Source organism: Monodelphis domestica, chromosome 2, assembly GCF_027887165.1.
Source record: "Monodelphis domestica isolate mMonDom1 chromosome 2, mMonDom1.pri, whole genome shotgun sequence".
NCBI classification, from domain to species: domain Eukaryota; kingdom Metazoa; phylum Chordata; class Mammalia; order Didelphimorphia; family Didelphidae; genus Monodelphis; species Monodelphis domestica.
Window position 1 is genome coordinate 467,735,274 of NC_077228.1, and position 12,662 is coordinate 467,747,935.

General features: G+C 36.8%; 1 protein-coding gene across 2 annotated transcripts in view; it reads right to left on the reverse strand.

Annotated features, from left to right (window-relative positions):
- The window catches only part of EXTL2 (exostosin like glycosyltransferase 2), a 28,378-nt gene that overhangs the window by 9,981 nt on the left and 5,735 nt on the right, over positions 1–12,662 (reverse strand). For both annotated transcript variants that reach the window (XM_007485036.3, XM_007485037.3), the window contains exon 3: positions 276–703. In XM_007485036.3, the coding sequence (XP_007485098.1) occupies positions 276–703 (428 nt within the window). The remainder of the gene's footprint in view (positions 1–275; positions 704–12,662) is intronic.

A 12,662-nucleotide genomic window follows, 5' to 3' on the forward strand; every position in this document is an offset into this window, starting at 1 on the left:
TTTCTTGGGTTTGCTGCCAGTGGTGATGGTGGTGAGTGGGGATTTTAAAAATGGCTAACCAGCCATGGGCATGTGGTTTTTATTTTGTACCCTCTTTATTCCTTGATTTCTAATGATCTTTAGTAAACCTCTGTAAAATATAACATTTCTATTATTAGAGATTTAATTTTTACAATGACAACTCTGGTGAGAAGGCTGGAAAACTCAAGCATTGGTCTAATGGCAGCAGGGATTACCCCCCCCCCCCCCCCCCCCAGAGCACAGTCGCTCTTTACCTTTGGTTTCCAATTCTGGAAAAGTCTGAAGTCGATTTCTCATTCTGTTCACAGTCTGTACTTTGAAGATCACAGGGACAGGGTGAGGTCCCAGGGCATTCCACAAGTCCTCAGGCACCTTCTCCCCAATGTTGTTCCAGACAACAATCACTTTGTGCAGATGAGGCACCGCCTGGTAATGATTTAACAGCCTCAGCAACAGATCCGTTCTGTTGTATGTCTGCATGATGAGAGTAAAGGAATCCAGGGCAGACTGGCTCTGAGGTTTTGCTTCCCTGCGGGAAGTGGGCATTTTATCGTCTTTTATGTTAGGAAGCAAGGTAGTCAAAGCACCTGCCACCAGTAGTAACACAAGGATGATGATGGAAGAAAACCGGAGCAATCGGATTCCCATCACTCTCCCAGGAAGTTTGCAGATGTGGTAACACCTGTAATGGAAAATGAAATGAAAAGAAGGAAAGGCATACATCTTAGTAATTGCTGCATTTTGTTTTATTTTTTTGTAGACAAGAGCAAGATCTATTCAGATGATTCCAGCTAAAAACAAAAACAACACCTGAAATTACAGAAAATTTTGTGATTGCATTTTTTTTCTTCTTGAAGCATTCAGATTGGCTGTTTGCTCAGCTAAAATTCAAACAGTTATTAATTCTTCCCTTCACTGAGGGGCTGGAATTGAATTTGTCTAAGAAAGATAAACTTGCAATTTATTGCAGGCAGAAGATCTTGGGCACAGCTGAGAGAAAAAAATTAGGTATTATTTTGCTGTTGTTGCTTAAGAGCATGCCTCGGTTTGTTGCTAAAAATTCTCAGCACTGTGTATGGGTAATTTAATCTCATTTACTATTGAGGATTTTGTTCACCTCATTTAAGTTAGTCATTTTATTTTTAAGTCTCTTTGCTTGCTCACTCCCCAACAGGCAATGATTTTCTTTAAAAATTTATTAAAATTAAAATCTTCCTATTTACATCCCATTTTATATCAAGGTGCCAGACTAGTGTTCCTTTAAGATCATAGTGTTTATAATTATTTTTGCTGTCTTATTTGAATTATTTCTATTGCTTTGTATTGGTTTATCTGTGTACATGATGAATCTTCCCTGCCCCACCAAAAATCTTAGTTCTTTGAAAGTAAAGACAATTTCATTTTTGTCTTGGTATTACTAAGACCTTGCATAAAACCTTGCCATAGAGTGGGCACTATGTCATTATTTTAAAAATGGAATTTTACCAGCTTTTCCAAGTTATCCAGTCACTTCTCCACCTTATGTAGAAATCATAACAAATGCAATATTATACAATACTCACTATTAGAAAAGTGTACATTAGGCTGTACTTGATATAATTCTCATACTTCAAATAGTGCAGCTATGGATATATCTTTCAGTAGGACAGACCACCAATCACAACACCTTCTAATCCCATGAGATGTTAATTCACAACCTCCCATTAATCCTCTATAACTAGTTCATCCAGTATTCATCCAAGGGAATTCTCCATTGTATTTTGATATTATATAGCTACTGGTACAACACTTCGTACAACACTGTTCATGTAGTATTCCTCCTTTTATTTACCAACTCTTCCAATAAAGTATTTATCCAAGGAAACTTTCCTGTTCTAATTATACATCTTTATTATATATATTTTTGAAAAATAAGTTCTTACCTTCTTTGATTAGAATTGATTAGAATTTGATTAGAATCAATGCTGTGTATTGGTTCCAAGACAGAAGAGTGGTAAGGGCTAGGTAATGGGGGGTTAAGTGACTGGGCAAGGACAAATTTGAATCCAGGACCTTCCCTCTCTCTCTAGGCCTGGCTCTCAATCCACTGAGCTACCCAGCTTGCTCCCATCTCCTTTATATCTTTAACAAAACTTCTGGTGTGCAAGTCATTGTAGAAATATGCCATCCTACTATACCCACATCTGTCTTTGCATTGCTCTTTGGGATCACTTGCAGTTTTTATTCTATGAAGTTTGTAATGCTCTATGATTCACAGCCCAACAGCATCAATACAAGAATAATGACATTAAAAATTGGGTTTTTTTTATGTTATCGTGGAGCAGCTTGATTATTAAAGTATTGTCCAGTTTCTTAAATGCATTAAATTAAATTCATCCTATTGTTGTTTTTTTCTCTTCAATAGTGGGTCCAGTTCACTCTCCACCTGCAATATATGCCCATATGAAGGAGAATATAATGAAGTTAGCAAAGAAGGTTAAAGCCAAGATGTAAAAGGCTTTAAACACCAAACAGATAAGGAGTTTGTATTTGATCTCAGGCAGCAGGAAACCATTGGAGTACATTGAGTATGAGAGTGATATGGCCCTAGATTGCGCTTCTGGAAAACCACTTTGGAGGGCTGTGTGCAGCACAGGTTGGAGGCGATGCTTTGTTTCTGCTGTGGGAAGAAGATCCCCAGATGAGCTTCTCCTTTGATCTGTTCTCCTTTTCCAGCAGGGTCATCCCTTATAGTCTCCCATGTCCTCTTTCTACTTCTCATAGGGGGTCAGGGTCCTAATAGCTAAGATTTTGTCCTCTTTCCTGAAAGCCTTTTCTTCCCCAAAATGATCTGAAAGAGTTGACAACAAAGTACCTTGTATGCTCATTACACTGGGCATATTTCATGGCACTTGACCAGATGTCAGAATTAAAATCTGTATGTCTGATCACAACAGAGTCTCCCTAAACGTATTTCACACTACTATGGATGTGTAAAACCCTACCCCCTGCCTCTCCTGTTTGGGCACATCTTATGATTGAAACAACAGTTTTCTCTCTATAACAGAAGCTCCTAACTTCTGCTCTGTGCTAATCTTTTGAAAATAATTTAGTTTACTGTATTTAGGCATAACTGACTTCCTCTGTCATCTTATGTATTTATTTTATGCATTTAAAAACATAATCCTGAGAAGGGGTCCACAAGCTTTACCAGATTGCTAAAGGAATTCACACACACACCCAAACAAAAGGTGAAGAATCTCTAGTTTTAATATTTCAATTAGAGATAAAATATGGGGGCTTTGTGAACTAAAGAATCTCAAATTTCCGAGTAGGAAGGGGCCTCACTGGTTAGCTGTTCAAACCCATACTTGAAAAAGAATCATGACACTTGCTACTGCAAGAGTGTGGCCTAAAATCAGAGGTCCTGGGTTAGATCCCACCTCTGACAAATACTTCCTGGGAGACCTTGGACAAGTCACTTAATCTCCCTGGGTCTCAGTTTTCTCATTTGTGAAATGGGGAAGAAATTAGAATAGATGACCTAAAAAAAAAAAGAGAATAGATGACCTATGAGCTCCCTCACTGTTCTCGATCTATATTCTTGTGATCCTACAAATATACCCAACTATTGGCCTATGTATACTTATAAGATCACTGATGAGAAGAAACTCTCCTTCCTACAGGGAGACCATTCCTTGTTGGACAGTTTTAATTATTAAAAAGTTGTTCTTTACATCAAACTTAAATTGGTTTCCTTGTAGTTTCTTCCCAACTTTTTTAGTTGTACTGTAAGAGGAAAAACAGAATAAATATATTTTCTTTTTCACATGACAGCCCTTCAAATAGTTGAAGACAATTATTAGCATTTGCTCCCTCCCAGCTTCTCACAGTCTTCTATTCTCCAACCTCAACATCTCGACTTCCTTTGGAGGAAATAAGAATTTCCAATTCTTATATGGCATAAATGGTCATGTCTTTAAATCCTGAAGCTCAAAAGAGAGACTGTTGGGGGAAAGGGCATATAATTTAGTTGAGTGAAAGAAAGAAAAGCTTCTAGTCATAATCTCCATGGGAAGGGGAATTAGCATGTCAAGTGTTTAATATAAGCAATATGTCTGCAAATTAATCTTTACAGAGTTAAAGGGTACCTTTCCTAACCTCCTAAGTATTTTTCCCCAACTGAATCAAAGGTTGTTGTTTTTGTTTTTTATTTTTGTTTTTGTTTTTCAATTCTGGCCCCTTCTCAATCTGGGCCACAAATAATGTGCCAGTTAATTCTTCATGTAGTAACCTTGGCTGAATAATGATTAGTTTTCAAGGACAGCTGAGTTGAGACTTAAGACTAAAACATTTACCTTTTATACACCTTCTTCTATCTCAGCCCTTTGACTTGTGTTTTTTTTTTAATGAAAACAATATATATTGTTAATGTTTTCAATCAAGAGACAAACTGCTGCTAGGATTCAGGGCCTTGAAAAATTCCTTGTAATGTAGACTCAAAAGCAAGTACTCTATAACATATTTTTCAGCTTTGAAAAAAAAATAGTCTGGCTCTAGGCTTTCTCAGAAGAAAATTAGTTCTGACAATTCCTCTACAAAACATCCTGATTAGGATCTTTATATTTGCCCTTGGCAGCAGGGGAGAGAATAAGCTATTATATAACTTGGATGGAGAGATTATCGTCCTTGGAAGCAGAAATTGATAACTTACCCATTGCATGCATTAAAAAAAAAAACTATCTCACAGACATGTAATACCTCCCCAGCAGTGCCTGTTTCACCTTTCTGAGCAATAAGCTTTTCTCCCCCATCATGCAAGTTATCAGATCTGGCTAACTTTAAAATCACCTACTTAAAACAGGGGTTTTTAACCTGGGATTTCTGAAACTTTATTTATGTTCTGATCATTGTATTTAAGTATAATTGATTTCCTTTGCAATCCTAGTGCTATCTCCATGGAAATAGCTTCATCTATTTTTGTATTTTATTTTCTTCGCATATGTTGTTTCCTCCCAATACAATGTAAACTCCTTGGGGTAGAGACTACTTTATTTCTGTTTTTTTTTTTAATCTTAGTCCAGCACAGTATGTTCCATGATGAATGCTTAACATAAAATGCCAGTTAAATTGGATAAATTTTCCCAATATAGCTTCTTACCGAGTACAGGCTTCCTAGTTGCACTGTGTTCAATAAATTCCTTGCTGTATATTGCTTTTCTAAAATTAGCCATTAGATCTGCAGACTACAAAGTTTTCCCAATTTTTGCTAGCATCATATTATCAAACGAATACCTTGGTGGATTCACAATCACTGTAGGGTGAGCATTCCCTCTGTCCCTGTATGTCAAACCTCCTCCATTGCTCATTCTACATGATTATTATCCATGTTTTTCCACAAAGAATCTACTCATGGTGCTAGAGGCAGTCTCATGGTTCATTTAATATTTTGTTACCCCCGTTCAAACCCTTCTCCCTCACTACTGTTTCATGATTGGTCTTCCTTTCTTGCAATTGACATCTTTTAGCCCACTTCTCACCTATAAGCCATCACAAGCAAAAAATTTCAGCTCATTTTATAAAAATGGCACACATCTCCAATGGATTCTGAGATGCTTCTGTTAAATGATTCACAGCAACACAGCATCACTGGGAGACTCTTGAGGTTAAGAAGATGGACTTTGGCAGGAGGGAGCAGTCTGAAATTACTGGAAACTCAGTACACGTTCCAAAATGCAATTCAGCCTGATATCCTCCTCTTGTGTAATCCAAATCATTGTCCTTCAGCAGTGCCTATGAAATATACATATATGTGTGTATACATATACATATATGCACAGTTGCACATATATGTGTTTGCAGAGACCCATACACACAGATGATACATCTCTAAGAGATGTATAACATAATCTGGACACTGAATTAAATTTCCCTATCTGGATGAGTAGGAATGACCATACATCTCTTATTATTTTTCTATTTTTTGTTTTTCTAAATGTAAATTATTCATATGATAATAGGAATTCTACCTGTGATTTCATGTATTTAGAGAACTTCCACAAAGAAACATACTCTACCAATACAGGCTGGAACCTTCTTTACAACTTAGTTTTAGAGAGTTGCCTAGAGCACTATGGGATTAAATTACTTGTTTAAGGTCACATAGTTAATGTGGGTAAGAGTCAGGACTTGATCCCCTAAGGTTAGCCCTCTATCTACCATGCCACTAGCATTTTTAAAGCCTTTATGATTTGCAAAGTTCTTCACATTAGTATTTCATTTGATCCTTAACAACAACCCTGTGAGTTAAACATTATTATTCCCATTTTAGAGATGAAGAAATTCAGGCTGACAGAGGTTAAGGGACTCACTCAGGGTCACAAAGCTAGTAAATGTCTGGAGCACCATGGGAGCTTATAAGGTCACCAAGAGAACATGTAAATAGAGAAGACCTAGGACAGATCCATAAAAAAATATCCAGAACAAGGATGCTAAACCAGAGACTGATAAGGAAATGGTCAGACTGGGAGCTGAAATAACTAGGAGAATCGTGTCACAAATATCTAGAGAGGAAAGAAGATCCAAGATGAAGGGATGGTCAGTGGTATCATATGCTGCAGAAAAGTCAAGAGTTAAAAAAAAAGAATAAAAATCAACAATAAAAAATTTTTTTTAAGGATTTGATAACTGTTAGAGATTGTTAGTGACCTTAAAGAAAGCATTTTCAGCCAACTAACTGTCACAGGGACTATGCAGTTTACAGAATGAATTCAGGACTGCTCTGCACAAGCTGGGAGCTCGCTTAGATTTTGCAATGTATCATGATAGCTTTTTGAGCTTTGGAGAAAGAAAATTCTCTCACTCACGTCATGACTTTGAACTTTGATTTGAGGGCATGAGAATGAACATACCTGGTATCACTTGCTGCTTATTTGGAGGGAATTAATTAGGAATGAGTTTGGGGAAAAACCAAAAACTTGTACATAACAGATCAATCTTGCTAGGCACTGCCCTCCTTTCTATCCACCAATCTCTAACTTCTTAATTTTCACTCATAGTCTATTTCCTCATTTATCCTTTCCTTATCAGCACATTATTCTCCCACCCACAAGTCATTTAGCACAATTAAATATAATGATGGAAAGCATAGTAAAAATGGGCAATATTGAGGGGGAAATGTATGTTCTCTCCTTAAAACAGGGGAATGCATACATTTGTTGGAAATATCATAGTAGGAATTGCTTTCCAAATATAGATTGGATTGGATCCTGGATTTGTAATCTGTTTAATTCATATTAAACAAATCGGACTTTTGATAACTATTATGACATAACTGTTTTCCTTTATAATCTTATGTATTTCATTTTTTGCATTTTGAAGACATTATTTTGAGAAAGAGTGCAGAGGCTTCCTCAGAATTCTAAAGAAGTCCATGAGACAAAGACATTTAGGAGCCCTGAACAAGATGGCTACTAAGATTCCTTCCAATTTTCAATCTTGTGTTTCTGAGCAATAAAGACAACAGGAGCTTCTACTAACACCAAGTCTTGTGCCTTAGCATCAGCTCTTCCTTTATTCCTCTCTGGTCTTCAGGGAATGATCCTTCTTAAGCCCTAGTACTATCCTAGGTTGACCTACTCCAGGGCCTTGTGGGGGCTACTTCCCTTCTACCCTCTGTTATGATATCCCATGCAGCACCTCAAATGCCCAGGGACAGGATTTCAAAGCTGCCATGAGAAGAGGTACTTCACATTCTACCCTACTGTTTGTAAAAGCAGCAATCCTCAAGCTCTCCAGAATCATTAAATACCTGCAGACTAGTCCTGAGGCTACTGGGACCTGCCCAGAGCCTCAGCCAGCCTGGCCACACAGAGCCAAGGCTTCATATAGCTTCCTTACTTTCTCACAATCATGTCAAAATATATTTTATAGGCTTTCATTCTTCTTCAACAAACTGAATCATGAGCATCCATCTGAATTTTTCAAAATCAGAGTCTTCTAGCTTTTTAAAAAAAAAATATGAACCTGTGGAAGGCAATTTGGAACTATGCCCAAAGGGCTTTAAAAGACTGTCTGCTCTTAGATCCAGTCATAGCACTGCTGGGTGTGTACCCCAAAGAGATAATAAGGAAAAAGATTTGTACAAAAATATTCATAGCTGCACTCTTTGTGGTGTCAAAAAATTGGAAAATGAGGGGATGCCCTTCGATTGGGAAATGGCTGAACAAATTGTGGTAAATGTTGGGGATGGAATACTATTGTGATGAAAGGAATGATGAACTGGAGGGATTCCATGGAGTCTGGAACGATTTCCAGGAATTGATGCAGTGAGAGGAGCAGAGCCAGGAGAACACTGTACACAGAGACTGATACACTGTGGCATAATCAAATGTAATAGACTTCTCTACTAGCAGCAGTGCAAGGATCCAGGACAATTCTGAGGGATTTATGAGAAAGAACACTATCCACATCCAGAGAAAGAACTGTGGGAGTAGAAACCCAGAAGAAAAACAACTGCTTGATCACAAGTCGATGGGAATATGATTGGGGATGTAGACTCTAAAAGATCACCCTAATGCAAATATTAGTAATATGGAAATAAGTCTTGATCAATGACACATGCCAGTGGAATTGTGCGCTGGCTACAGGAGGGGGGGAGGGGGAAGGAAAGAACATGAATCTTGTAATCATAGAAAAATATTCTAAATTAATTAAATAAAAATTTTCAAAATAAAAAATAAAAAAAAATAAAAATTGAAACTGTGATTTCATTGGCATAGGGAATTACTGGTAAAGAAATGTCCTCTACCTAGACAGACTGGCATCTGCTTTGAGACTTGGAGAGTTGTCTGAGGTAGACAGAGGTTACTGACTTGTCCAGAGTCACTTGGCCATTGTGGACCAGAGGCTGGCTCCATAGACAGATGATATCCTGGTACTCATGTTTTCTATAGATATCGTTCATGATAAGTAACATAGCAGGAGAGGCAGAGACAGGGAAATAGCACCCCTAAAACAAGTAAATAAGAAAACCCAGTGTGACAAGGCCTTTGAGCCATATGTCCATGGCATGAATGACTACAGGAGTTTAGCTCTCTCTGATTATTTCTTCACTGATGTGCCTCAATTGTTAAGAAGACTGAACTGGTCAGTTCACCCGTGATATAGAGCAGTTAGTAGTCAGGCAGACATAGCCTTTGGGACAGTGACACTGACTGCTTGGAAACTTCTCCAACCTTCTCCAAGCTGTGTTGGATCCAAGGCCTGGCACCAGTGCTCTTTCACCTCTGGTTTTTGGAAGAGAATAACTAATTGCTAAAAATGGCAGGGAAGTTGAGCAATACAGCATGCTGCAGTGGGAAGAATGCTAGAGTTAGTGTCAGGGGACTAGGGCTAGAATCTTGCCTCTGTTACTTACAACCTACATCCCACATCCCCTTGATCAAGTAATTTAGCCCCTGTAGGGGACCTAATATCAGAAATGAGAGCATTAAATTAGATGAACTCCAACGTACTAGAAATGCTAGCTATGACATGTAAAATGTCTTATGCCTAAAATGCCTAAAAAATGCCTAAAAATAGGCAATGAGGAAGCAAAACAATCACTCTTTGCAAATGATAGAATGGTATTAGAGAAACCTAGAGAATCAACTAAAAAGCAATTAAAATAATCAATAATTTTAATAAAGTTGCAGGATATAAAATAAGCTTGCATAAATCATCAGCATTTATATATACTACCAATAGAAGACAGCAGAAAGAATAAGAGAGAAATTCCATTTAAAATAATGACAGACAATACAGAATAGCTGGGAGTCTACCTGCTAAGATAAATCTAAGGATCATATGACTACAAAATAATTTTCACACAAATAAAGTCAGATTGAAACAACTGGAAAAATGTTATTGCTCATGGATAGGCTGAGCCAATAATAATAAAAGTGATAATGCTTCCTAAGTTAGTTTAATTATTCAGTGCTATAGCAATTAAACTACCAAAGAAATATTTTATAGAGCTAGAAAAAGCAATAACAAAAAAATATGAAGAAAGGTCACCTAGAAGTTCCAAATGTCAACTATAATTATAAAGCATTATCAAAACAATCTGGTACTGGCTAAGACATAGCATGGTAGGTCAGTGGAACAGATTAGGTACACAATACACAGTAATAATGACCATAAAATAATGACCATAAGAATCTAGTGTTTGATAATTCCAAACATCCAAGATTTGGGGGGGGAGGGGGGTAAGAATTCATCATTGACAAAAATTTCTGGAAGAACTACAAAGCAGTTTGTCAGAATCTAGGCACAAACCAATATCTCACACCTTATACTAAGGTAATGTCCAAATGTATAGATGATTTATACATAAAGGGTCATATCATAAGTAAATGATGGGAGCATGGAAAAATGTCCCTGTAAGATTTACAGACAAGAGAAGAATTTATGACCACACAAGATAGAGATCATCACAAGCAGTAAAAGGATAATTTTGATTACATGAAGTGAAAAAGGTTCTGTATAAACAAACCAATGCAGTCAAGATTAGAAGGAAAGCACAAAACTAGGGGGGGAAAGTTTTATGGCAAGTTTCTCTGATAAAGGCCTCATTTCTCAAATATATAAGGAAATGAGTCAAAGTTATGAAAATAAGAGTCACTCCCTAGTTGATAAGTTGTTAAAGGATATGAACAGGCAAGATAATCCATGAAGGAAAAAAAAAGGACAGACAAGAGTTTACAGTAGCTAGATAGAGTACTGGACCTGCAGTCAGGAAGATCTGAGTTCAAATTGACCCTCAGACACTTAGCAGTTGAGTAATCCTGAGCAAGTCATTCTTAACCTCTCTTTGCCTCATTTTTCTCATCTGTAAAATGGAGATGATTGTAGCACCTACCTCCAAAGGTTGTTGTGAGGATAAAATGAGATATCTGTAAAGTGCTTAGCACAGGGCATGGCACATACTGAGTACTATATAAATGTTAGAAACAATAATAATAGTCATAATTATTATGTGGAGCAGAGGGTTGGTGACAGGAATGGAAAGGAGATCATTTCACTTTGCCTTAGCGATGGCCACAGGAAAGGAGTTGCAGATATGCTTTTGAGTCTTGGATCTTTTGGCTTCATATAAATGGAGACAGACTGCCCGTCAGCCAAGGTCTTCAAGGTAACATCATAGTCTATGTAATGCTAGTCATGAATTTCCTCCCTTTAACAGACTCTCCCCCATAGACTTAGTCTCATATTCTGAAAGAGATTGATCCTTTTCATGATGTGTCATCATACTATTGCAATGGGCAAGGTGAGTTAAAGTCTCAACAAAGAGATAACTCAACAACAAATTAATCTTGTCATTTGATGTCACTCTATCAGTTGTCTTTGCTTATGTTTTTGTTACAAGGGAGAGTTCACTTCTGGGAGTAGGAGAGGAGGATAATATCTAGAAATGACTCAAGTAAAAATAAAGACATCAATAAGTCTGATAAACTTTTGATCAATTTTGAAAAATAAAAATGGTCCATATTAACTGACTTGCCTATATTTTTCTATAACTCATCAAAAATAAAAAAGTTCTAAGCCTTTAAAATGGTCTATGATCTTACTTTATATAACAACATTTTTAATTTTATAAAGTAAAGCACAAATCATTTATAGTTATGTACTTGATTATATATTTTATGTTAATATTATTAATTATATATTACATTTGTATAAATTTAATTTATATAATATTAATATATTGTTTATTATATACATAAATCAATTATTATAGATAGAAATAGAAAAAATTACAGTAACAAGAGTTCACAGAATCAAAGAATCTCTACATCGGAAAGGATCTATTTTGCACCCCAGAATGATGGTAGAGCTGTGCCTTAAATTGAGGCAGTGTGCTCCTTATGTAGGCTTAATGTTAGAAGACCCGAATCCTTGTCTCAGCTCAATCACTTATAGTTGGGTGACTTTAAGCAAATCACAAACTCTCTGGGCCTTATTTTTCTCATCTGTGAGGTGGGAATAATAATGCTTGTTTGTCTACTGCACAGAGTGGTCATGAAAATCAGCTCTGACCTCATATCAACCAATTAACCAGCTTCTTATTCCATGTCTATGTCATGCCACATGCTGATAATATAAAAATAAAAAGTCAAGCAGATCCTGTCCTGGAGGCGCTTACAATTGAGCCCAGAGGATATAACATGAATATATACAAGAACACTAGACCCTCCTTTTTTCTGACCAATCGATTCCAAGAGCTTTTCATAAGCTGAAAATCACACATAATAGCAAACACCATTATTTAATAAGTATTTCTTAAACAAATATACCTAGGCACTTCATGACTTTTCTTAGGTTTACCAGAACTACCAGCATCACTACTCTTGGTATTATGGAGTCGCCATCATTCATTCATTCATTCATTCATTTATACTATATATTTGTTTAGAATATTTTTCCATGGTTACCTGATTCATGATCTTTCTGACCTCTCTTGCCTCCCCCCTCACAGAGCTGACAAGCAATTCCCCTGGGCTGGACATGTGTCCTTGTTCAAGCCCTATTTTTTAAAGCCATTATTAATAACTAAATACTGTATGTACCATTAGTGAAACAAAGAGAAGCATTGCCCTGATGTGGACAGAACTGGTTACAAG